Here is a 27,674-nt window from a genome sequence, read left to right on the forward strand (position 1 = left end):
TTCACTTACGAAATTATAAGTCACTGGCTGGGAACAAAGAAATCTCTCACAACTGGAATAACATGATCAACTAACTTTTCTCCAGTAATCTTTCAGTTAACATTCCAAACAATAATCACTTAGACAGACAAACTAGTTCATTGATCAAATTTCACAGTGAGTTGACATGGAATAATTGGGTGTAGAAAAAGATTCATAGATTTCAACTTCAATTTCATTATGAAATTATAATTTCAGCACTATATATGCCACAAGATTAAAACGATTGAAATAAAGGGAACACCAGCATTTTAATATATTTCATTCCGGCATTGGGAATAGTAAAAAGATTATCAGCAAAGATTAATCAGGAACAATAAAAAAGCAATTTCTCGACCAGTACATGCCACGAATAAGATGAGATTTAGAAAATATGTCTAATTATCAAACATTTGTACCCAACGGGTCTAATTGACTTCATGAGGACAAAGTAACAGAAAGGAAGAACTTACATTTGTATAGCACCTCTCTAATCTTCAGGCAATCCCTAAAGTGCGTTATAGCCAGCTAGTTACTTTTGGAGGGTAGTTACTGTTGTACAGTAGGAGAAGCAGCAGCCAATTTGCACACAGCAAGCTCCCAACAACAGCGACATGGTTGTATTTCTGATTGTAACACAGCTTGGTATGGCTCCTGCTCTGTCCAAGACTGCAAGAAACTACAAAAGATCACAAACCAACCAAAAAACGCAAACCAACCTCCCATCCATTGACTCTGTCTACACTTCCTGCTGCCTCAGCAAAGCAGCCAGGATAATTAAGGACTCCACACAGCCCAGACTTACTTTCTTCCACCATATTCCATCAGGAAAAAGATACAAATGTCTGAAGTGACGTACCAAGCGGCTCAAGAACAGCTTCTTCCCTGCTGCCTTCAGACTTTTGAATGGACCTACCTTATATTGAGCTGATCTTTCTCTACACCCTAGCTAAGACTGTAACCCTACATTCTGTACTGTCTCATTTCCTTCTCTATGAATGGTATGCTTTGTCTGTGTAGCGTGCAAAAAACAATACTTTTCACTGTATATTAATATATGTGACAATAATAAATCACGTCAAATCAAATGAGATCATGTTATTTTAGAAGTGGGTAGAGGGCTAAATATCTGAAAGTCAGCATCTCTGACAGTGCTGAATTCCCTCAGCACTGCACTGGAGTTAACCTTATTACATGCTGAAGTTTCTGGAGTGGGACTCGAATCTACATATAGCTAACTTACAGTCATGACTGACAACTACATAACAGGATCTCCAGTGAAATACAGGAGTGAAGGATGAATTGTAGGAGTAAAGTAACCGCAGGACCAATACAAAACAAAAAAAAGGCAAAAAAAAATCAATGAACCACAGAATCAATGGCCCCCTAGGAGCCCAATTAATATAAAGATAAAAAGAAGTTACGGTGGATGAATATGTTATTCATCAATTGTCAATTCAACATTCAACAATGTGTTTGTCATCTCCAGACCTGATTACTCCATTAGCCTTTTAGGTGATCCCTTATTTGTCATCATCTGTTAAGCTCGACACCATCCAAAACTCTGCCATCAGTCCTCCATCCAACACCGAGCTCTATTTCCCCATCAGCTTCTATCCTCATTAATTCCCTCATCATCACAAGTTTAAACTGATTTCCCCTCTTTTTAAATCTCACTATGGTCCCACCCCTTCCCCACCTCTGTCATCTCCTCCGACTCTACAACTGCTGAACACTTCAGCACCTCCCCATAGGCAGCTGTACTATCAGCGGTCTCTGGAATTCTCTCCCTCAGTCTCTCTGCCTCCCACTTGCCCCTTCGGATCTTCCTTTAAATCCGTCCCTTCCGTCTCCCCTCTTCTTCGACTCAATGCTGGCTTTCTTTGCAAGGGAGAATTTTTCTATGGTGAAATACATATTGTTGATGATTGAGATGACAACACAGGACCATGTTGTGTATCCATGAATGCCCTGCCTTCTCGACCCTGCTCCTTGCCGAGATGTGGTGATCCTCAGGTTAAATCAGTCAGCTCTCCCCTTCAAAGGGACTGTGGCCACTTTACTTACTAGCGTACATCCACAAAGCAGAGCTAATCGTGGAGTTAATCACAACACAAAACCCTGAGTCTACTTAACACAGAGAGAGTCAGGTCCTTGTTATGTAAGGACAACGCAATAGGAAGCTGGAGCCTTCCAAAATGACATAGTGGTCACAAAATTCCCTTGCATAGCGCCTGTATTTTCAGTGTGAGAGGTGTTGCGGTGGGTTTAAGATGGCGCCCTCAGTGCTCGCACGCGCTTGTGATACGGACTGAGCTAGATGTCATTCTGGTGAAGCTGTTAGTGTGAGTGCTGAGGGTGTGCACCAGAGGTCATACAGCCTCGGAAGATTCTGATCAACGGATGAGGTGAACGGACCTTTCCAGGGTCCACCCTTCGCCCGCTCTCATTCCCATGGCGGGCGGGGACGGTAAAATTCCGGCCTGTGACGTCAGTCAGCATGGAATTTGGACTGGGTCTCAGCGCTGCCATTTTCTCCGCTGACCCTGCAGTCAGCCACAGGAAGGACTACCCTCACCAGGGCTATCCAACTGCATCAGCACCAACTTCCAGGTTAAAGACGGACTGGTCTCGATTGGCTGCTGACTGACAATCACTTTGACAGAAAATCTAGTCCAATGTCACACTGGGCAACCCAGCGACTGTCTAAAATCACAGGTACCAGTCTAAAGGGGCAGAGGGTCCTGGGCATTTGTAGATCATGAGAGTGGCAGGACAGGTGCAGACAGCAGTTAACAAAGCATATTGTATTCTGGGCCTTATTAACAGGGATATAAGATACAAGAGCAAGGAAGTTATGCTGAACTTATACAAGACACTAGTCAGACCTCAGCTAGAATATTGTGTACAGTTCTGGGTGCCACATTATAGGATGTGAACACACTGGAAAGATTGCAGAAGAGATTTACGAGAATGGTTCCAGGGATGAGAACCTTCAGTTATGAGGATAGATTGGAGAGGTTGGGACTGTTCTCCTTGGAAAGACAAAGGTTAAGAGGAGATTTGATTGAGATGTTCAAAATCATGAGGGGGCTGGACATAGGGAGGAACTGTTCTCACTTGTGAGAAGGATCGAGAACAAGACACAAATTTATATTGATTTGCAAAAGAAGTCAAAGCAATCTGAGGAAACCCTTTTTTATGCAGCGAGTGATTGGGGTCTGAAATGTACTGCCTGAGAGTGAGGTGGAGGCAGGTTCACTGGAGGCATTCAGGAGGGAGTTAGACTGTTAGCTGAAAAGGAGAAATGTGTAGGGTTACAGAGAGAAGGCAGGAGGACAGTATAAAGTGAATTGCTCATTCGGAAAGCCAGCACAGACACAGTGGGCTGAATGGTCTCTCTCTGTGCTGTAACAATCCTGTAATTCAATTGTATGCTTAAGCACTTTACTGTGAAGTAAGCTAGCATTCCAAATCCCCAATGTAGCAAAGTCTGAAGTGAATCTTCCACAGTTAACCAGTAAATAACATTGAGAGCCTGGTATTTATAATAAATGTTACAAAACAGTTAGTTTTTTTAAAATCATTACATTTTTTAAGGGATTTATAGCACGCACATGGTTTCTGAGCTCAGAGCAATTGTCCTTCAGAAGGTACATAACCAATAATGTCATCCAATTCTGTGAGCATCAGTGCTTCAAGCTGTGGATTTGCACAAAGGTGATAAGTGTTCATGTACATCCTGACAATCTGAATCATGGCTTCCTCGGTGGTAGTGGATGAACTGTGCAAGATTAACCAGTCATCCATTAAAAAGTGATAGCTTCATAGCTGTGCCAACAATGCCTGTTGTTAGCATGTGGATATTGTGACATTAATGGCGAGGCTTCCATTATCGGCAAACAGCTGAGCAATCACAGTGTCAAAGATCAGGCTATCAGTGCTTGTGGTGACCGGGCCCTCAGTAAGGCCCCGCGGGGTGGCCTCCCAGGTCAGTCGCCGGCGGTTACGGTTCAGTACTAGCCGGTAGGAGAATCCCTCAGCCTGCCTAGACGTCCCCAGCAGTAGCACGAAGATAAGGAATCGCTGGCGCCCATCCCGTCGTTCCTGCTTCTCCAACACGAGCACAAAATGGTGGCCCAGGCAGGACTGCACCGTCACCCACCCTGCCGCGCCCGGGAGGTGAATGCCGGCGGCCAGGAACACCACACTCTCTCCCCGGAGGGTGGCGACGCTGCGGTGGCTGACGGCCAAGTGGGGCAGGACGGCCTTCAGCGGCCCCTCCCAGCCACAGGAAGCCCCCGGGCACGGGCAGGAGAGCAGGCGCCGTTCGCTAGCATCTTCACCGTTCGTCCTCTGGTGCAGCGAGAGTGTGCTTCGGGTCGCTAGGTGCTGCAGGTGGATCGGGGGAACGGGAGGAGGAAAGGAGAGAAAAAAGGTGACACGACAAAATAATGTTCAGCAAAAATCATTGCTACAAACTCTCAGCAATAACTTGGGGTAAAGATCTGATTTAAATATCGGACACAGTTGACTATTGACTCCTGCTCTTTTTGGGCTTATCAAGCAAACGAACTCATATTAACAAGGGGACAAATTAAAATGGGCAGCTCCCAAAAGGAGGGGAACCACCGGAAACAAAAGACAAAACGGAAAGGAAACTTAGAACATCAAATTAAAAGGTGATTAAAGGGGTCAAGAATGCGTCTCAGTCCCTGCGGTGCCCAGCGGGCATGGAAAGCTTTAACAGTGCCCTCGGACACTGCATGAGCCCTTTCCAGGGACGCCTGGCCACCAATATAGCCTCGGTAGAGGGGCAAACAGTCAGGTCAGAGAATCCCCTCGGTCGCCCACTACCTGGGCCTGTTTATGGCACACCTTGTCAGGCCCAGGAGCAGGTTCACGAGGAGGTCCTCCTCCTTCCCCCCCACCTCCCAAACTGGGTGTCCGTAGATCAGGAGCGTGGGGTTGAAGTGCAAACAGAATATCAACAGAAGTTTTTAGGGGTGAAGGGGGAAAAGTTTAAAGGGAATATTGGGGGGGGGGGGGATCTTCATACAGAGAGTGGTGGGCATGTGGAATGAGCTGCCAGGTGAAGTGGTGAATGCGGGCTCACTTTTAACATTTAAGAAAAACTTGGACAGGTACATGGACGAGAGGAGTGTGGTCCAAGTGCAGATCGGTGGGAGTAGGCAGAGAAAAGGGTTGGGCACAGCCAAGAGGGGCCAAAAGGCCTGTTTCTGTGCTGTAATGTTCTATGGTTCTAGGTCACTAAAAAGGGAGTGCAGTCTATAGCGTCCAATGTATATGTGGCTCATGGACTCCACAAGGTCACAAAAAGGGCTTGGGAGTCCGTGAATCAGTTTAACCTTTTATTGTACAGAACTGTTGTATGCACCACCTGCCAGCCCAGGTCAATTACTGACTCCCTTAACCACCCACTCAAACAGGAAAAAATTTTAATAAAGGAAAGGCTTCATTAGTAAAAGGGAGCACGGGAAGATTTTATAGCAAATATACCGTAATGTATTTGAATAATGATGGTGTATAGGTTCAGAGTATGCAGCCTGAGATTATGAGGATTTAAGAATGGAGGAGCACATTATCTGTCCTAAAATGATCTATAATAAGCGACATTCACATTTATCACTGCTGCTGCTGCTTTGCAAATCCTACATTTACCTTTGAAAATTTCAGGTTCATTGCCATCAGAGACTGCAATTTACAATGAATATCAATTTCCACAGTTGGGAACTGCTGTTCTTCATGTGCCCATTAAAGCTTTCACTGCGGGATCAAAACGCAACCTGTCATGTCTAAAGTGTAGCAGATTGGTAACCAATGGCACGCAGGATATCACTCATCTTCCCAAATCATTCACACACACTCTGAGACCCAGGGATCTGGCCTCTGCTTTCAGCTGCAAACTCAATTTAAAACGGGGCATTTGCTTCCGCCTCCTGCTGACTTTGGAAAGCAAATATTGACGGTGAAAGGGTTGGGAGGGGAACAAGAGGATGCTCCAAGTTCTGATTTATAAGGAGGTGAGGACTGAGCAAAACAAAGAGAGAGAAATGACAGGAATAAAGCAGTGCTGAAGAGTGGCTGTTTTACAAAGGGGCAGCTAATGTCTTTCACAGCAACAGGCAACCAGCTTCATAAAGACATCATAAAGAGGTGAAAATTGCTGGGTGTAGGTTGCATCCAGTGCTTACACACAAATAGCAAAACTCTTGCATTCCCTTGAACATAGAAGATTAAGTGATATGGTCTAATTGAGCTGATTCGCTGATTTGATAGGATGAAATTATTTCCTCTGGTCAGGGTGATTAGCCCAGAACAAGGGAGCACAAGCTTAAAATTCGAGCCAGGGCCAGAGGTGAAATCAGGCAGTACCTCTTCACACAGAGACCAAGGTTTTCCAGCCCTTTCCACTGGGGGATAGCGAACTGGCTCTGCCCCTTCTTCACAGTAGCACAGCCATGGAAATACCCATTAGTATTGATCAGTCTGAGCCCAAAAAAGTTCAGCAAAGTTAAATATCTCTACTGATAAAAGTTTATTACAAAACACGTCATGGTGAAAAAAAATGACTCGAGGATCAAACAGAACAGGAAGATCCCACTACTGCCACTGCCACCTCAGAACACACCACGGGGTAAGGGGAGGGCAAATAATCCTGTCCGGGTGAGTTACTCGCCAGGGGATTCTGAGCCTTTATATAGCACCTTTCACAACCTGGGGAAATCTCAAAGTGCTTCCCAGCCAATGAAGTGCCTTTGAAGTGGACTTGTGGGCTGGAATTTTACTTCCTCACCTGCCCGAGGTTCCTAGGGTCCTGTCCGAGGCCAGCGGAGGATGCCGTTCTGCGATTCTGGCCCACCCAGAGGTGGGCGAGGTGGTAAAATTCCAGCCCCGGCGCGGGACTTGAACTCCTGACCTTCTGACTCAGAGGCACGAACAAGACCAGTGGAGTGGCAGCTGTAAGTTGGTTTGGTTCCGTCCCCTCACATATCCTTGCCCAAAATAACTAACGTTAATAAGTACGTGTAAGCTTTCACAATGAGCTATTCGACCACATGGGGCAAGGCATCGAGCCCAGTCATGTCCTGGCACACCAGCTGCTGATCGGAGTCTCCAGCACTGCTCAGGGCCTGATTTTCCCCTCACGATCCCCAACCCCCATTTGCCCCCCAGAAGCCCCCCGTCACCACTTTGCCTCGGATCAGCACACAGTGACAAATCAAAATATCCGGTTCTCTGGATCTGTGCTGAGGATAAAGTAGCATTCCAGGGGAGGGGGACAGGGTGAGGGGGGGAAATGTGGTAAATTAGATTCACACTGTAATATGCACACACGTTCATGGAATGTCATTGATATGTGAACTCATATATAAGTAAATCTTATATCAATGCTTAAGCAGCATTCTGTATCTGTACCGTACTAAACCAGTTGTTCTTCCTGTATTGTACACCAGATCTAAAATTGCTTCAGAAGCTTTATAAAGAGAATATTTCCACTTAAACTCCCGAGACTTGATTCACAGTTTGGCTTTTCCCCTGATTTTGACTGATGTCTTAATGTTCTGGTAATACAAGCGACGTAAACCCCTCCACCCTGCACCCCCACCCCCCCCAGCACACACACACACACACACACACAACCCACACCACAGCCACGTGAATGGTTCAGCTTCACCACAGCCATGTGAATGGTGATCAATCAGCAAGGCTTTAATTATGTTGCTGATCCAAAATAAAGACCTAACCAAACTGTTTCCACGCCACTAAAGGATCCATCTTTTAAATCATGCCCTGCAATCAGTGCCGATCGATCAGCACTCTTGTCCATGTACAAATAGCCATTGGCTCCCACTATCCCAACACCTCAGATCTTAAATTCCCACCCTTTTGTTTCACTCCACTCAAGGCCGTGTCCCTCGCCATCTCTGCAACCTCCATTTGCCTTGCAAATCCTTCACCAAGCTCTCTGTTCTACCACTCCAATGGATCCTTTGATTCTTCCCCCGCCAAACATTGTGACTCTCTGGAATTCCTTCCATAAAGCTTTCTGTCTCTACTCTCCCCCCATCCCTTCAAGGCACTCAGTAAAACTCAACATTAGAATCCCTACAGTGCAGAAGAAGGCCATTTAGCCCATCAAGTCTGCACTGACAACAATCTCACCCAGGCCCTTTTGCTGTAACCTCGTGTATTTTACCCTGCTATTCTCCCTGGCACTAAGGGGAAATTTAGCATGGCCCATCCACCTAACTCGCACATCTTTGGACTCTGGGAGGAAACCGGAGCACCCAGAGGAAACCCCATGCAGACACGGGGAGAACATGCAAATTCCATGCAGATAGGCACTCAAGGTTTGAATTGAACCCAGGTCCCCGGCGTTGTGAAGCAGCAGTGCTAACCAGTGGCCACCGTGCTGTCCTATGTAGAATCATGCCAAAGGTGCCACTCAGAAAAAGCCATTCAGTGAAGCAGCTCCAAATGACTAAAATCTCTGCTATTTCCACCAAACCAACTCCATCCCACCCGATCAGCATATCATTACTCCCTGATATCTACATCAACCTACCCTTTACATGGATTTATGCAATTCCCTTTAACCAATCCTTACGTGTCTAACTACTTCCTGAGTAAAGGTGTTTCTCCTGAATAGCCGACTGGATTTATTAGTGATATTTATGATTTCTCAGATTGGTCTCCCCTATAAATGGAAACATCTTTCCTTCCCCCATCAACTCCTTCAATGTTTTAAAGATCATTATTTAGTCACTGCTCAGTCATAACTTCCTAGAGAAAGGAATCTGAACCTGTTGGCTATCCCTGAAGTTATAAAAGATGTTAGACCAATGAAAATTCATTCACTTCATCTCAAATGGAATTCATGTCAAATTCAACCAGGATTGGTTCAAGATCGATTCGCCTCCAAGTTTCTTCCTGCCTTCTGGTAAAGTACAAAATTTATTCCTGATATATTCCCAAACTGTTCCTGCTGATGGTGGGCACAGAGGGTGAATGTGTTGAGTTTGCGGCACAGATAGTGAACATTAGGTATGAGTGTGTGGTACACAGTGTGAACATTAGTTACACTGTGTGGTACAGAGAGTGAACATTAGTTACACTGTGTTGTACAGGGAGTGAACATTACTTAATCTGTGTGGTGCACAGTGCGAACATTAGTTACACTGTGTTGTACAGAGTGAACATTAGTTATCAGTGTGTGGTGCAGAGAAAGGACATTAGTTACACTGTGTGGTACAGAGAGTGAACATTAGTTACACTGTGTGGTACAGAGAGTGAACATTAGTTACACTGTGTTGTACAGAGAGTGAACATTAGTTATCAGTGTGTGACACAGAGGGTGAGCATTAGTTATTACTGTGTTGGACAGTGAGTGAACATTGGTTATCACTGTGTGGTACAGAGAGTGAACATTAGTTATACTGTGAGGTACAAAGAGTGACCATTAATTACACCGTGTGGTACAAAGGGTGAACATTAGTTGTCAGCATGTGGTACAGACAGTGAACATTAGTTACACTGTGAAGTACGAAGAGTGAACATTAGTTACACTCTGTGGGAACAGAGGGTGCACATTAATTATCAGAATGTGATTGTAAGGGTACAAATGTTTTAAATATATATATATATATAATATATACAGTGGCCCATAGCATCAGGCCCGAGTGGTGACTTAAGTGGACTGTTCGCTACATGTGCACATCAGGACAATACAGAAATCCCTGTGTGTGGGATTGTGCCAAGTATAAACCTCCGACTGAGTTTTGTGAACCTGCCAGTATTGAAGTGCTGAGCTGCAATCTCTCCCTAACTTCCATCACTTTGCGGATTACAGGTGAGAATGTACGCTTATTTAATTGCACACTTTCTTTTGGTCTACTTCAGTGAGTGGAGGCATTTTTGGGAGGGTTAATTTTTTTCTAAATACTTTAAAAAGATGTTTAAAATATATGTAATGCATGAAAAGTGAAAGATTTCTTTTTTTTAACAACTTTATCATGTCACTAATTCCAGTAAAAAGTATGTTCATATATAACAAGTTTCAGCTAAAGTCCATTTGGATTTCTATGTATTCTAAACAGTGGTCATTGCAATTTTAAGAGTCTCCACGATGCAATGTTAAACCTTAGAAGCCTCTTGGTGGAATAAGTTCTACATTTACAGTGGGAAGTATGCAACTTGGCTAGTTCAAATGCTTTCAGAAAGTGTTCCTTAAGATGACATATGTCTTGTAAGCTAATGTGAACTGAATGTCTGATCGGTGTTACAGAATCCAGAGCAGACTGAAAACCTGGACTCATGCTCCATCGCTGCTAGTACAGCACACTTTTAGCTTGGCTTCTTAACTGAACTCCTTTCGAGGTTTCAACGTAGGTGCAGAAGAATCATATAAAACACACAAATTTTATGTCCCAACCCTCTTCTACCCCTTCCCTCCCCCTTCCCTCCTCATATCCCTCCCTCCCTACTTCCTTTAGAGACAACAGAACTAATGTGTTCATGTATAAAAATATTTTATTGATTGTTGTATTGATAAAGAAAAAGTATATTTTGTTAGAGATTTGAAAAGAAGCAATTAAACAAAATGTCATAGTGGCTGATAAAGTAAAATATTTAGTTTAATGTTAACATGGTATCAACATTCTGTATTTGTAACATTATTTCTGTTAACAAATGTTTTCCGTTAAACTTTACAAAATTCTAGAATCCCTACAGTGCAGAAGGAGGCCATTTGGCCCATCGAGTCTGTACTGACAACAATCCCGTCCATGCACGATCCCTGCATATTTACCCCACCAATCCCTCTAACCCACGTATTCTGGAACACTAAAGGGCAATTTAACCTGGCCAATCAACCTAACCCACACATCTTTCGACTGTGGGAGGAAACCAGAGCACCCAGAGGAAACCCATGCAGACACAGAGAGGACGTGCAGACTCCACAAGCCAGGAATTGAACCCGGATCCCTGGAGCTGTGAGGCAGCAGTGGTAACCACTGTGCCACAATGCTGCCCTACTAATACTTCATTGAAATATTAAAACAGAACAATTAAATATGACATTATACAAATGCCTGACTCAAACATCAAAACAGAACAGTTAAAAATTACGTTATTATAAATGAAATGCAGAAGAATGCTAATGATGAACATGCTTAGATTTTCCACGGCTCAGAATGTGAACTGTCCTTTGTTCAACCTCTTGCAATAACGTATCCAAAACAGGGTCCGAGAAGCTCTGACCTCTCTTCTTCCCAATTATATTTTCAGTTTCCATATTCTAAATTAAAACATATGAATACTTATAAGCATGCCACATGTAAAGCTATAGAATAATGCAGATTTAAATAGGTGTTTTAGAGATTTAAAACAAATAACAAAACCTATACATATTACATAATACTCATCTTCAATTGTAAAAATACAATTAAATATTACACTTTAAATGAGCCAATCCTAATATGATTAACTACTTAAAAGAAATTGCAAGAAAAATGTGGAACAAAGTTTCAACATACCTTTTATAATGACAGGGAATCCTTTTTCTTTGCTATTTCCAAGCAAGTCCTCAATGGATGTTGACACAAGCTGGCCCTCTGTAAAGGGGTGCGGTTACAGTCCTCCTGAGTTGCACTGGGGCCTGTGGAGATAGTATCGCTGAAAGCCAAAGGATGCTGCTCCTATCAGGAGTTGGAACCCAATGTTTGAACGCAGGTAAGCAGCCAAAGTAATGGGTGGCACAGTGGTTAGCACTGCTGCCAGGGACCCAGACTTGATTCCTGGCTTAGGTCACTGTCTGTGCGGAGTTTGCACATTCTCCCTGTGTCTGTGTGGGTTTCCTCCCACGTTCTGAAAGAGGTGCTGTGTAGCAGCATTGACCTGAGCAGACACGATAATGTAGTGACTAAGGGAATTTCACAGTAACTTCATTGCAGTGTTAATGTAACCCTTACCTGTGACTAATAAGTAAACATTTTTCTATTTTTGGCAGCCCATGGTTTTCCACTGCTAATCAGAAGTTATGGGCCATTGTTTTTTTCTCTTGTTTAAGGAGAATGTTTGAAATTTCAGATGTTCTGCTGACAGCCAGTCTGTCTGCAAAACCTTTAGCGCAAGAGTGTGAAAGCAAGTTAATAACTCATTTTCAGCTAGGAATTTGTTACATAGATAGAGCTACCAGATTTATGTTTGCACAACAGGCTCCCCTGGGATTTCTGATTAAGTTTATTTATTAGTGTCAAAAGTAGGCTTACGTTAACGCTGCAATGAAATTACTGTGAAAATTGAAGTTGATTGACAAAGCCAAGTGATAAATTGGGTTGGTAGCAAAGAGACAGGAGTGATTGCAGTTTTAGAGTCGCAGTTCCAGCTGAGAATCTACTGAAGACGGAGGTCTGCAAGCTGTTATTAAAATCAATTTTCTCTTTGAAAGCTTCTAAATTGTTAACACAATTTATAGCAAGTATATTTATGGTTGCTAATTGTATTTCAAGTGTCATCTAAATCTGCCAGAGCAATGTTGCTTATTTGGGTCTGAAACAGTGAGAAATTAGAAATTAAAGTTGTTTCCCTTCATTTTTAAAATATTGTTACTGTTAATAGTCAAGCTGCTTCATTTGCTAGACTTATATTAAAACAGTATTATTAATAAAGATCGTTTTACCATAAGAGATGCCTTATTTGTCAGTGGAGTAATTCCTGGAGAGAAGTATCCTTTCCTCATGTTTATATCAAAATAGAAAAATTGTTGGGGTCTAGTCTAGTCTGGCATCCAAATGTAACCTGGGGTACAACTGATGAACACTAACAATCTCTGTGTTGTACAGAGAGTGAACATGAGTTCTCACTGTGTGGTACGAAGGGTGAATATACCAATAAAACCAGGTTACTAACCTTCTAACTTTAGTTTTTGTTTCACTCAATTGTCATTGCTAGGAAAATGGTGTTAGACAATTTAATCAGACTATTCAAAATAGAATTGGATGAAAACTTGGGAAATGAATGTTTTTCAGAATGTTTTGGGACTATTGGACCTTTCCTATAGAGGGCACCAGTCTGATGACCCCCCCACCCCCCATGCTGCGTGATTCTGTGATCTATTGTTGGCTATGAACTCTGAATTGTTCTTTTCATGGTCAAATTAAAAATCTAAACAGTTTTCCATTGCAAATTTCTTGTTGCAAATAGCTGCCAAAGTCGTTTGGAGGAAATTAAATGAGCTGAGTGGGTGTTGCAGAGTGGAACGTATCGACCCTGTGTAGATGAAGTGGATTGTGTTCTTTTCCGTGCTGCTATAATGGACCATTCACTCATTTCTCGTTCCCAATTTCTTGGGTAAATGTGGCGTTACGTACTTTTGACAAAAACGTTTCAGAAGAACAAAGAGGTTAAAAGCTCGATCTAACAGCTCAGAAACTCCTCTGAAATCCGAGTGTTTAAATCCAATGAGGGACACACTTTGAACTGCCTACTTGAATGATTATATGAATTTGAACGGTACAAGTCAGTATTCTGATAGTGAGAGACTTGAAAGCAGAGGAACTGACTGAATTCACTGCATCAGTGATCAGAGTGTTTTATACTTCAACCCATTACAGCTTCATCCATATGCAAACTCTGCACTGTAATTTCAATATTTGATGAATGCCTCCACTTTATTGGACAGGTTCAATGATCACAACTAAAGAGACTCAATAACTTCTGCATTTGTTCAAATCCAGTAGATTGACGAGATGGCCTTGTCAGGGGCACTATTTTAATATGTTTCTTGCATACTGGGGAAGGGGCCCACAGGATAATGCAGTAATTAAAGGGCTGCTGCTCAAAATTTGACAGCATGCAGCTACCTAAAGATTGCATGCAGAGTTTGCAAAAATCTGGGAGCTTTTCAAAAGGCTCAGAAATAGTTTGCACAAGTCCTGTCTGTCAAATAGTTGGCCAATAGGACTATGAAAATGTATAACCTATTAAAACTATTGCTAATTCATGGCAATCTCTGACCTTATAGTTCTGCCATTACATTTTGGGGCAGCAGGATGGCACAGTGGTTAGCACTGCTACCTCACAGCTCCAGGAACCTGGGTTCAATTTCCGGCTTGGGTCACTTTCTGTCTGGGGTTTGTATGTTCTCCTTGTGTTTGCTCTGGTTTCCTCCCACAGTCCAAAGATGTGGGGATTAGGTTGATTGGACGTGCAAAATTAACCTTTAGTGTCCTGGGATGCGAAAGGCTACAGGGATTAGCAGGGTAACTAAATGGGGATAGGGCCTGGGTGGTATTGTTGGTGTAGATCGGATGGGCCAAATGGCCTTCTTCTGCACTGTAGCATTTCTATGGTGTCCACATCACGTGTACAACCAAACCTCAACAGGACAACATGGTTTGTCTTCCCCTGACCCTAGGAGCTTGAGGAATGATCTTATAGAGGTGTTCAAAATTAGAGGTGAATTTGAAAAGATAGACAACCGATAAATTATTTTCTCTCGTGGGAGAATCCAGAACAAGAGGAACCAACTACAGTTCGATCATCTAGAATTGAAATAAGCAAACTCTTTTTTTTATTCAAAGGTTAATGGAATGTGGGGACTCTCTCCTTTACAACAGCTGTCGATATCAGGTCAATGGAAATTTACAGTTAACAGTTTAGAGATCTGGGATGATGCACTTTCATAGGCTTCATTAGAAACACAAAAGATATTTAATGTTAAGAAAAACTGTACAGCACTACAGCAGCTAGCCTGGTTGCCCTAGTCCTCTACATGTCTACTGCCTCTCTTTATCTCCTGGGGTGACCACCCACTCTTAGTCTTCATTGGTCCCACAAGCCAGGTGACCCTTACTTTGCTGTGCTGCCCTTAAAGGACAATCACAACAAACCACCACATCCCTCCCCCTTTAACTCCTCTATACAATCTTCAATAACTAAAGTTACTCAGTTCTAAATTCTAACTCAACAAAATATACAAGTGTTGGACAATTATAAGTCAAGTCTTTGAGGGGTTGTCCTGTTTCTCATAGAATGGCGTGATTCTGCAGTCTAAGATGCTTCCATCTGATCGACATTGTAAATACAGGTAGCTCTTCTGACGCTGGCTGTTCATTACTATTACTTCCGCAGAGACATCAGTTGTGTTTATAGAGATCAATTAAGTACTTTGGCATTCATGAGTTTGAAAACATTTCTTGATGGCAACATTGACTGCTGGAGAGTCTCTCTACTCCTCAAGTGATGCATATGTTTATGAGCGATCTATCTCTCCACGTCTACTTGGTACAACAGGAGTCTGGTCTCAGAGACAATAATTCCAGGAATGTAACTTGATCCACTACCGAGCTTTGATATTCAGACACTATGACATATCATGTACTTAATATGGCTTTTTTATTGTTGTTCTGTTGCTGGTACTTAGATCGTGTGATAAAGTTTCTTCTCTTTCCAGCATTTTAATTCAGTATCTTTTTCATCAATCGTTTTATCATATTGGTTCTTGTGCTTTTCTATTTGTATGACCAATAATCTTGTTCTGGCATGTAATTGCAGTTTCTTCCTCTGCCTGAATTGCTGATTCTGCTGCCAATTACAATGTTTTTACCTCTTCAGCTAATCTCTTATTGTCAAGCATCTCTTCTTCAAGCTCTTATTCTCCTGATTCAATTCTTCACTGGACTTGTTCTTGTTTTTGAGTTGCTTTTCCATGGAGTCCAGCTTATTGTTTTCATTGCCTCATTAATTCCTTCTTCTTAACCTCACTTGCAAATTTTTGCAACTTGTTTTTCAAGTTTGGCATCAGTCATTTAATCTTGCTGTTTTAATGTCTTCTCTCAAGCTTTAAGTCTTTGCTGATTCCTCTTTATGTTCAGTGGTTCTTCATTTCTTTTGAAGTCTTCAATTTCTTCTGAGGGGAATCTAGCTGGATTTATACATCTCACAAATGAAACCATCATTTCTACTTCAGCCAATCCCTTTTGGCTTCACTGTTGGTTGGGTGTGTTTCCATTCTGCAATTCACTTGTTGCCCTTCTTCTGGTGTCTTTTGGTGCCTCCTTCTGGGATCTTCTATCGCCTCCCCGAGGTCTTCTGTTGCCTCTTAGTTGAGATCTTTGTTGCTTATGGACCTTGCTTGAGAGTTAGAACAAAGAACAAAGAACAACACAGCACGGGAAACAGGCCCTTCGGCCCAACGAGCCCGCGCTGCCATTTTAACATTATGAGTGCCCTCCTCTACCCATGATGCTCTCCTCTACCCAGTTGTTCTCCATCTGGGGTATTCTCTAATTTTTCTGTCCATAGCCATTTGGTCCTTCTTGTGGTTGCTTTATGATGGCACAGTGGCATCTGTGTTAGCACTGGTTAGCACTGCTGCCTCACAGTACCAGGGACCTGGGTTCAATTCCAGCCTCGGGTCACTGTCCATGTAGAGTCTGCACATTCTCCCCGTGTCTGCATGAGTTTCCTTCGGGCGCTTCAGTTTCCTCCCACAGTCCAAGTATGTGCGGGTTAGGTTGATTGGCCATAATAAATTGACCCTAGTGTCAGGGAGATTCCCAGGGTAAATGTGTGGGGTTACGGGAATAGGGCCTGGAATAGGGATTGTGGTCAGTACAGACATGATGGGCCAAATGGCCTACTTCTGTATTGTAGGGATTCTATGAAGATGTTCATTTTCACTGAGCAGTCAGTAGCTGTCAGTTTCTTCTTGGTGTTTATGCTTTTGAAATTTTGGTCCAAACTTAGCTGCCCTTTTTTTGAACGTTTAAAATGTCCGATGGAAAATTCTGTTACTGAAGTCTGGAGTTTATTTTCTTCTGGCCGTTTCAGAGTCCGTTTTCTTTCTCCTTGTTGAAGTGTTGTTTTTTTTATCAATTCCACTCGGGACCCAATGGGGCTGTTGTTGGTAAACTGGCTGACTTCATTTTTAAACTGGTTGAGGACTTCTTTTTAAAACTTCAGAAACTCTGTGTTTAAAGTCCACCAGAGCAGCCCCAGCTCCAACATTGAGAGCTGGTCAGCTTTGGCCCTGTGATTTTCCCACGCTTTTCGAGAAGAGGGGTGGTGAAAGGTTATTGGGAATAGGTGGGAATGTGGGGTCGAGTTTACAATCGGATGATCCGTGATCTTATTGAGTGGCGGAGCGGGTTTGAGGGGCTGACGTCCATAAGTACTCGTTACTGCGGAGAAAGCTCTTGTTAATTCTTGGGGTAGGTATCTCTACAAGGTCTGAGTTCAAGACAGGAACAGCTTTGCACTTGGAGATGACAAGATCTGTCTACAGGAACCGCAGGAGACTCTACAGTTCTGTAAAAAGCTGACATTGTAACAGGGGGTCTTCTGCGCAATCATGCTAACTATTAGTTGATATAGCCAGGTGCCTGAGGTTGTTTCTTGTTCATTAATTCTCTGGCTCCATTCCAAAGGCTTCAATTAATCTGATTTCATTTCCCTTCATCAACACACGGAGAGGGAGCAGCAGCAGATTAGTGTTAGGTTGGCAAACGAAGTTACGTTTACAAGTCCCTGCTGTAGCCGCCGTGAATGGAAATAAACCTGTCTGTCAGTGGGAGCAGAGATAATTACACCAAGCATTCCTGAAAGTTACTGGAGGACACCGTGGTCTCCGGCATCTCCTGCTCTCAGCTCCAACACTATTTCAATATTTTATCCCTTTCCCCTGAAGCCTCCTGTGCTGAAACACTGATTGAATGACAGCAGAAACACTCCCCAACCTCCTCTGGGCAGCCACTTGATGGGTATTACCAGACAAGCTATCCAGTAAATGTGAGTTCCGATCTGTTCCCAGCAGTGCCGGGGTATAGGAATTCAGTTTAAACAAAAATCTGGAAATAAGCATTTCGTGGAATCATAGAATCTACAGCATGGAGACAGGCCATTCGGCCCAACTAGTCCATGCCGACCCATCTAAGCTAACCCCACTTACCTGCATTTGGCCCATATCCCTCTAAACCTTTCCTATCATATTTCTGTCCAAATGCCTTTTAAATGTTGTTAGTGCCTCAACCAATTCCTCCCACAGTTCATTCCACATACATACCACACTCTGTGTAAAAGAAGTTGCTCCTCAAGTTCCCAAGAATTCTTTCCCCTCTTAACTTAAACCTATGCCCTCGATTCCCCAAACCTGGGCAAAAGACGGAGTGTCTCTCTGTACCTCTCATGATCTTATACACCTATATAAGATCACCCCTCAGTCTCCTGTCTTCCAAAAAAAATAAGAACATAAGAAATAGGAGCAGGAGTAGGCCATTTAGCCCTTCGAGCCTGCCCCGTCATTCAATAAGATCATGGCTGATCTGAAGTGGATCAGTTTCACTTTCCCGCTGTCTCCCCATAACCCTTAATTCCCTTGCCTATCAGAAATCTATCTACCCGTGACTTAAATATATTTAGCGAGGTAGCCTCCACCACTTCAACGGGCAGAGAATTCCAGAGATTCACCACCCTTTGAGTGAAGAAGTTCCTCCTCAACTCTGATTTAAACTGCCCCCCCCCACCTTATTTTGAGGCTGTGCCCTTTAGTTCTGCTATCCTTTCTAAGTGGGAAGAATCTCTCTACCTCTACCTTATCCATCCCTTTCATTATCTTGTAAGTCTCTATGAAATCCCCTCTCAGCCTTCTAAACTCTAATGAGTACAGACCCAGTCTATTCAATCTCTCTTCATAAGCTAACCCCCTCATTTCCGGTATCAGCCTAGTGAACCTCTTCTGCACTCCCTCCAAGGCCAATATATCCTTTTGCAAATAAGGGGACCAAAACTGCACACAGTACTCCAGCTGCAGCCTCACCAGTACCCTGTACAGTTGCAGCAAGACCTCCCTGCTTTTATATTCTATCCCCCTCGCTATAAAGGCCAGCATTCCATTCGCCTTCTTGATCACCTGCTGCACCTGCAGACTAGGTTTTTGCGACTCGTGCACAAGCATCCCCAGGTCCTTCTGCACCGTAGCATGCTGCAGCTTTTTGCCTTTTAAATAATAATCCCCCCTACTGTTATTTCTACTAAAGTGGATAACCTCACATTTGCTAATGTTATACTCCATCTGCCAGGTCCTCATCCACTCACTCAGCCTATCCAGATCTCTCTGCAGAAGAGAGTCCTAGCCTGTCCAATCTCTCCCTATAACTCAGTCCCTTGAGTCCAGGCAACATCCTTGTAAATCTCTTCTGCACTCCCTCCGGTTTAATAACATCTCTCCTGTAGCAAGGTGACCAAAACTGAACACAATATTTCTGTTATCAGTACCCCGGACATTCTCTCTTCCACCTTCTTTCGTTGGGAAAAAGATACAGAAGTCTGAGGTCCCGCACCAACTGACTCAAGAACAGCTTCTTCCCTGGTGCTGTCTGATGTTTGAGTGGACTGGACAGTTTCCCACTGTGGTATAATGACTGCTGTGCTTAATGTGACTTCAGTCACGCACCATGATGTTTGATTCTTTACTGTCCAGTAAAGTGGCCTAGCAAAGACACGCAAATGTAAAAGGCCCACTAGCAACCACGGGACAGATAATAAATAGCAACCTTGCCAGTAACGTCCATACCTGAAGAATGATTTATTTCAATGTTGCATTTAGTTATTCTACCTACATACGAACATAAGAACGAGGAACAGGAGTAGGCCACTCGGCCCCTCGAGCCTGCTCCACCATTCAATAAGATTATGGCTGATCTCATTGTAACCTCAACCCCCTGCTGACCCCAGATAACCTTTCACCCCTGTTGTTAATCCAGAATCTGTCAAGCTGTGCCTTAAAAATATTCAAAGAATCCCCTTCCACTGCCTTTTGAGGAAGAGAGTTCCAGAGACTCTAGACTCTGAGAGAAAAGTTTCCTCATCTCCATTTTAATTGGTGAACCCTTATTTTTAAACAGTGATTCCTAGTTCTATATTCTCCCACAAGGGGAAACATTCTCTCACATTCACTCTGTCAACACCCCTCAGGATCCTAAAGGCTTCAATCAAGTTGCCTCCTATCTTCTAAACTCCAGTGGCTACAAACCTAATCTCTCCTTTCCTTTCCTCATAAGGCAACTTGCCCATTCCAGCTATTAGTTTGATAAAACTTCACCAAAACGCTTCCAATGCGTTTACACTCTTCCTGAAATAAGGAAACCAATGCTGTACATTTCTGGGACCTGGCTATATACCATGGCTAGACTGCGTACTGTGGCTGTACTGCATATATACCATGATTGGACTGCATAAATACCATGGCCAGACTGTGTATATGCCATGGTTGGACTGTGTATATACCATGGCTAGACTGTGTATGTACCGTGATTGGGCTGCGTATATACCATGGCTGGACTGTGTAGTCCATGCAAACGCTACGACAACGGATGAATGAACACCACTTGACAATCACCAGGCAAGACTGTCCTCTCCTTGTTGGGGAACATGGTCACGGGCCTCTGATCTTTGGGTAAGCGTTCTCCAAGGCGGCCTTCACGACACACGACAGCGCAGAGTCACTGAGCAGAGACTGATAGCCAAGTTCCGCACACATGAGGACGGCCTCAACTGGGATTTTGGGCTCCTGTCACACTATCTGTAACCCCAACGACTTGCCTGAGCTTGCAAAATCTCACTAACTGTCCTGTCTGGAGACAATACACATCTCTTTAACCTGTGCTTAATGCTATCTCCACTCACATTGTCTGTACCTTTAAAATTTGATTAGTTGTAAAGACTCACATTGCAATCATTATTCTGTAAATTGAGTTTGTGTCTTTATATGCCCTGTTTGTGAACAGAACTCCCCACTCACCTGACAAAGGAGCAGCACTCCGAAAGCTAGTGGCGTTTGCTACCAAATAAACCTGTTGGACTTTAACCTGGTGTTGTGAGACTTCTTACTGTGTTTACCCCAGTCCAATGTCGGCATCTCCACATCAGGGACTGTGCATATACCAGGATGTGAGTTTATGCTCCTACACATGTAGCAGTTTAACCATGCGTCCTGTTATTAAGAACTGCTGTTGAGATTCTCCCTTGAGTAGCGCCATGACCCCTAAGAGTGCTTCACCGACACTCGTTCTGTGAGGGATTTAAAGGGAGCCGTCTACTTTAAAAGGGTTGACGTACATCTCTGTTATAACAGCAAGCAGACAAACCTGGTGTGAGTGCTTTAAACATTTGCACAACCACCTCACTCCATGATCCTGCCTGCACTCATGTCCCCAGTTCAATCGCAGGGATAGGGACAGGCTAGACACTGAGCTGTACAACTCCTGAGCCTCACCCCACATCCAGCCGGCAGCGGGCAGCCTTGTGCCAACTTTCTGATGTTTTTGAAAACATGGTTAAATGCCAGTACTGATTAGCATTCAATAATATATTTCAGAGAGAGAGACAGAGACAATAACAGCATGTGAGCTGTTTGCTACTTCATTTAAAAGTAAAATATTGCATGAATTTCTGCAAAGGCCACTTCACTCAGATGTCTCTCAAGCGCCACAGCGTGTGCTACTGAAAAGATTCTTTATTCAAATGCACTTTCATCTGAAATTTGAATTAAATATCTGTCCAATATTAACCTCAAAGCAACCGATGGAAGATGAAAGAGTTAGTCAGGATTGCCCAGTTTAGCTGGAATTAGGATTACCGACTCTTCAGGATTAACTCAGTGTGTGCAGGAACGAAGGATTAATCTGCCAAACTCCACTGTCAGCAGTCCCAGAGGAAAAGCACAGACAGATTCCACTCAAGTTGAAAGGAGTGTTCAACTCCTTTAAACACTTCCATTTATTAATTACAATAAACATCAGACTGAGAAAGGGTGGAAATGATGGAGGGGTGTAAAGGTGGTGGGGATATGGAGGGGTGGGGATGTGGAGGGGACGGGGATTATGGAGGGGACGGGGATTATGGAGGGTGAGGGGGGAATGGAGGGGGTGAGGACATGGAGGGCGAGGGGGGAACGGAGGGCGAGGGGGGAATGGAGGGCGAGGGGGGAATGGAGGGCGAGGGGGGAACGGAGGGCGAGGGGGAAACGGAGGGCGAGGGGGAATGGAGGTTGAAGGCAAATGGAGGGTGGGAGGGAGTGGAGGGCAAGGGGAAATGGAGGGCAAAGAGGGAGTGGAGGACGAGGGGGGAGTGGAGGGCAGGAGGAGTGGAGGGCAAGGGGCAGTGGAGGGCGAGGGGGAGTGGAGGTCAAGGAGGGAATGGAGGGTGAGGGGGAGTGGAGGATGATGGGGAAATGGAGGGTGAGGAGGGTTATGGAGGGCGAGGGGGGTTGTGGACGGTGAGGGGGTTGTGGAGGGAGAGGGGAATGGAGGATGAGGGGGAATGGAAGATGAGGGGAGTTATTGGGGGGTGGGAGAATAGAGGAGTTATGGAGGCCTGGGATGGCCAACCTTCTCACCAGATGAAAACGCTCTCAAATTATCAGTGATCCTTCACTATAGGGACGTGACTGTAACACGCGTTGTCTACAGTACAATAACAATCAAACTGTCAGCAGCTCAGCAGGCCAGTTTAGTGGGTTTTCCATTCAGCTTTTAATCACTGAGTGGAGGATGGATCTGAAGGTGTGGGTGTGTCACTCCTCTGGCTTCAGGCAGCTGGGTGACAAACTGTCCAGGCATCAGACAAGAATGAATATCTGGACATTCTGTCACTTGTGCCACAAAATTAGGAAAAAGCTTGTTCTACTCTGAGACAGGGGACAGTCGTATAGTAAGAAGTCTCACAACACCAGGGTTAACGTCCAACAGGTTTATTTGGTAGCACAAGCCACTAGCTTTCAGAGCACTGCCCCTTCATCAGGTAAGTGGGAGTTCTATTCACAAACAGGGCGTATAAAGACACAAACTCAACTTACAAAATAATGGTTGGAATACGAGACTTTACAGGTAATCAAGTCTGCTTTCGTGCATCTTTGTAGAAACGTGATGTCTGTGTCAATATGCATGATCTTCTTGGAGATCTCCCTATTTGTGAGCTGAAATCCCACTCACCTGATGAAAGGGCAGTGCTCCAAAAGCTAGTGCCTTGTGCTACCAAATAAACCTGTTGGACTTTAACCCCTGGTGTTGTGAGACTTCTTACTGTGTTTACTCCAGTCCAACAACAGCACCTCCACATCATGAATCAACAGCACCAGTAGAGGCAGCACAGGAGGAATTCAAACAGGGAGCTTCAAGAGAGATGGGCACAGAGGGCACGGGGGGAAAGGAGGGCAGCAATGGGGCTCCCTCTCTGGCAGAGGAGGGTGATAGATGGAGGGAGGGAGAGGGGCAAGAGTGAATCCCATTCCACAGAATTTTCAGGTATGTGTAGGGTGGCGTGAGCATTGGTTGTTCCTGTCAAGAGAGTTGAGAAGAGACAGCTAGATGCATTGCTTCATTGGCACAAGATTTGGGATGAGAGGCATAACATCAATCTGTACAGTTCAGCAGGATGCTGACCCTGGCTTTGGGTGTTCAGGTGACGTTGGGTGAGGGAGGGCTGTGGCTGGAAGAGGAGGAGATAGCTGCACAGTTGGTCTCAATCTTGGAATAACATTGAAATAAACTTGACACGGAACTATTATTAGCCATCTACAATTGCCTTGAGGAACTATTTAAAACTGATGTCTGTAACAGCAGCGGTCTGCAATGCTTATGGAAAGAAATGCCCTTAGACAAAAGCCCTCTCGGTCTAAGTGCCATCAGTAACAACACGAGAGAGCACTCAAATTAAGAAATGTAATTACTTTTCAGCCCAGACCAGCACTGTAATAGCAAAAGAGGCTGAAGTTAAACACTAATAAACCCCCAGGCAACAAATAATAGCTACACGTTTTAGAAGCTAAGTGCCGTCCATTAAAAGAGCATCTATTTTCCAAATAATATTGCTTCAATTTAAGAGACAGTTCCGTTTAAATGTTGAATAAAAATAGATACTTTTTTTAAACAAAAATCCATATTCCCTGAAGGAATTTGCCAGCTAACACGTCAGATCAAGGGGGAGGCAACAGAAGCAAGAGGAATAATCATCATCAATATCAGGGCTTTTAAACCATGCCAGGCTGTTAGTGTCACAATACATTTATTGATTCATTTTTCATGTCGGTGCTGGAATGTGCGCTGTAAGTTTCCTTTGACTCAAGTTAATGGGGCGCCCAATCAACCCAAATGATGCTTTATCAAAATACAATCCTCCCCCCCCCCACCACTCTTATTTTTTTTCCCAAAATGATTAAAAGACCGTTCTCGCCTGCAAGGTGGGAAGGCGGCTGGGATGTTGGGGTGGCTGAGCTGGGGGTAAGCGAGCGGAAATATCAATCAATCAATCCCATGGGCAATCCCGGAAAGTCCCTGGCAATTTCACCTGAAATGCACCAAACCGAGCCTGAAGAAGCGAGTGGATGTCACCCAAAAGGGGGCTAATGAGGGGGTTGGGGGGGGGGGAAGATCACATTAGCTTCATTCGATCATATGCAGCCTCAGCATGAAGACAACCTCCTTCGAGCAACATAGCAGCATTTAAGGGGCAACTAGATGAATACATGGACAGGATGAGAATGGAAGGATACGGACTCTGTAAGTACGTACGGTTTTAGTTTACGCAGGCATCATGATCGGCACAGGCTTGGAGAGCTGAATGGCCTGTTCCTGTGCTGTACTTTTCTTTGTTCTTTATCTAACCATCTAGTCGCTGGGTTTTCCAGTCCCGTGGGTTTGAATGGAAGGGAAAATGCCCTTTCTGTAATGGACAACCCAGCTGCAACAACACTTGTATTTCAATCTGCCCCAGTCTGCTCCCTCGCAATCATTCCTCTCACCTTTTGAGGATGTCCCAGTGACAGGGAAGCCTGGAGTGGTCATTGAGGTGGATGGGAGGGCAATCCTGGCCATCCCAATCCATTTTCAACTGCCCCCCCATTCCCCCCTCTCCCCATTCCATTGTGAATTTTGACATTTGTTTATTTGCCAGCCTGGCTGCGATGCCAGGCTGGCAAACAAACAACTGGCCTTAAATCTCACCCAACACTTGCTTGCACTCACTGATCCATGTAAAAGATTCCATTGTACTGGAGGGGCTGAATGGCCACCCCCTCTCCTGGTTTCCTGCGCTGAAGGAAAGCTGGGAGTGCCCTGCTCTGTATTTATCCTAACATAACTAACACAGATAATCCATTGATGATTGTGGGATCTTTCTGTGCGCCCTGTTTCCTACATCACAGCAGCCAGCACGCTTCAAAAGTGCTTCATTTAGTGGTAGAAATGTTTTGGGACACGCTAAGACCAAGAAAGGTGCAACAGAAATGCAGAAATCCTCCTTTCATTGAGGAGTTGCCCTTGTCCCGGCACACTGTGGCTTAGCTAATATGCCCCAGGTACCCTGCAAATCATCGTTAAAATAAATATTTACATCGGTTGAAAAAGGGGAGGGCTATGACTCAACTATTTCCAGGGAAATTGCTACATCCAAATAACATCGCCGCTTATCAACGACAGTCCAAAAATCACAAATGCAATCAAAATCTCCAACACCACACTGAGACAGAACATTTTTCCTCTGGCTTCTCTGTCTGCAGCTCAATATTAAATCCTGTACCAGGCACTGAATGTCAATTTAAATTCCGAAAGGGTTTCACTGTTGGTGGCCACACAGGGAAAAAAAAACAGCTTAATCTGTCTAAATCCTTAAATAACTCCCCAGTGTAAAGATTACAGCATCCATTCAGCGCCTTGTGTGCACTTTCTTCTACACGCTTGCTATTCTTGTCCTTAAGATGGACATATTGTAAAAGTAATAATGTCAGACTGGTTCCGCTATTAATGAACGCAGTTTGATTTAGCCAGGAGTGAAGCTTGAATTGTCCAGCCCGTGCTGATCTGATCTCTTATTCCAGCAGCTCCCTCTCCCTCTCTGCTCACTGTGACCTCTGGGTGCCCCTGCATTACTCCGGGGGTCAGGCAATAATGGACAATTCTCCACAATGCTGAAGCCACACTGCTGGCCGATGTGGACACATTTCCCAGCAGCGCTTTTACAACAGGATTAAATTCCAAGCAAGCAGTTTTGCAGAGCACATTCAGTGGTAACCTTTTCACTGGCACTTACCGTAAGGCTGCGTGTAGGTCGGACAACGCACACAAGTTGGATAGCGGCTGAGAATGCTGTCTTCGCCTTGCAGTGCTGGTACCTGAAGTGAACAAGATCTAGCACAAAGCCAAAGCAGTGTGTGAAAAAAAGCATTGCCACTCTTTAAAAAAAAATGTTGTTGCTGGGTGCGAGAGACCAAAGGAATGAACTCCCCGACCCTCCAGAAGGAAATCTCGAAAGGGAAGAGTTTAGTGGCGCTTTGTAAGTTCTGATATGCCCTCTCAATATAAAATGCTTAAGAGTTCTTGCAGCAAGGCATTAACCAATAGAAGGACAGCAATGTTATCCTCAAGGGCCAGGGGCATCCAATAACAAACAGCTCCCCTCCCTCTCCCATCACACTCACTAAACCCCTGATGAATAGGCCACAGGAAAATGCATTAATAAATATTCCACCATTATTCTGCTTGGACTTTGTGATCACAGTCAAACTGGAATACAGTGTGAAAGATCATGAACAGCCACACACTGGTTTCAACAGTTTTTAAAATGAGAAATTGAAGAGAAATAACAGCATCTCAGTGTTTTTCACCTGGTAGTTATGTTTCAGCAGAGCACTGTGAACCCATTACTGAAATGCTTCAGAGAGTTAAACCAGCAATTCAAAACTACAGTGGCACAGTGGTTAGTACTGCTGCCTCACAGCGCCAGGGACCTGGGTTCGATTCCCAGCTTGGGTCATTCTCTGTATGGAATTTGCACATTCTCCCTGTGTCTGCGTGGGTTTCCTCCGGGTGCTCCGGTTACCTCCTACAATCCGAAAGACATGTTGGTGAGGTGCACTGGCCATGCTAAATTCTTCCTCAGTGTACCTGAACAGGCGCTGGAGTGTGGAACTAGGGGATTTTCACAGTGACTTCATGTAAGCCTACTAGTGACACTAATAAATAAACTTAAAAACTACAGGTGACTAAATGCACAGTACCGAAAGGTGATTGGCTACTGCTGCTGAAGTTTGAAGGGGTAACTAAAGGTTCTGGCTTTGATTAGAGAGTCAGGGATACATTTAGAATTACAATCACAGTTAGTTAGGGTTAGAATTAGGCTTAGAGTTAGGGTTAAAATTAGGATCAGGAATGGAATTACAGTTAGGTTAGGATAGAGTTATTGTCAGTGTTAGAGTTGAGTTAGGGTTAGTTAGTGTTGAGGTTACAGTGACTGTTAGAGTTTTGGTTAGGGTTCGATTTAAGATTAGCGCGGGAATAAAGGCAGATATGTGACTGTCTCTTGGGTTTGCATTCTCATTTTTCTCATCTTTTCTCTTTCAGTTCCTGCACTCTTCTGTAGCTGAAGTTTTTGTTACTTTTTCTGCTGTTTTACTTACAATTATCACCTTCTTGGGTCAGTTTTCTTATCACTGGCAAGGGTTTTGGCAGTGGGGTTGATTTGGTATTGTGACTTCTAGTATTGGAGCTGTTTGGTCCATGGGTGGCATTGATTTGCACATCTGTTGGGGTTAGCGTTTGGAGGTAGTGGCTACTGTTGGATTCTGGAAAGAGGGCAGA

At 44.1% G+C, this 27,674-nt stretch overlaps 1 protein-coding gene across 1 annotated transcript; it reads right to left on the reverse strand.

Annotated features, from left to right (window-relative positions):
* LOC145353431 (E3 ubiquitin-protein ligase SIAH2-like) lies at positions 1–26,355 on the reverse strand. The gene is made up of 2 exons (XM_080204189.1): positions 26,128–26,355; positions 1–4,410 (listed from the first exon to the last, which is right to left on the reverse strand). Exons 1-2 carry the CDS (start codon positions 26,260–26,262, stop codon positions 3,871–3,873), a joined length of 675 nt encoding a protein of 224 aa, XP_080060315.1. The 5' UTR covers positions 26,263–26,355; the 3' UTR covers positions 1–3,870.
* Between the last annotated feature and the right edge of the window lie 1,319 nt (positions 26,356–27,674).

Source organism: Carcharhinus amblyrhynchos, chromosome 15 (genome assembly GCF_965287045.1).
Source record: "Carcharhinus amblyrhynchos chromosome 15, sCarAmb.v2.hapA, whole genome shotgun sequence".
NCBI classification, from domain to species: Eukaryota; Metazoa; Chordata; class Chondrichthyes; order Carcharhiniformes; family Carcharhinidae; genus Carcharhinus; species Carcharhinus amblyrhynchos.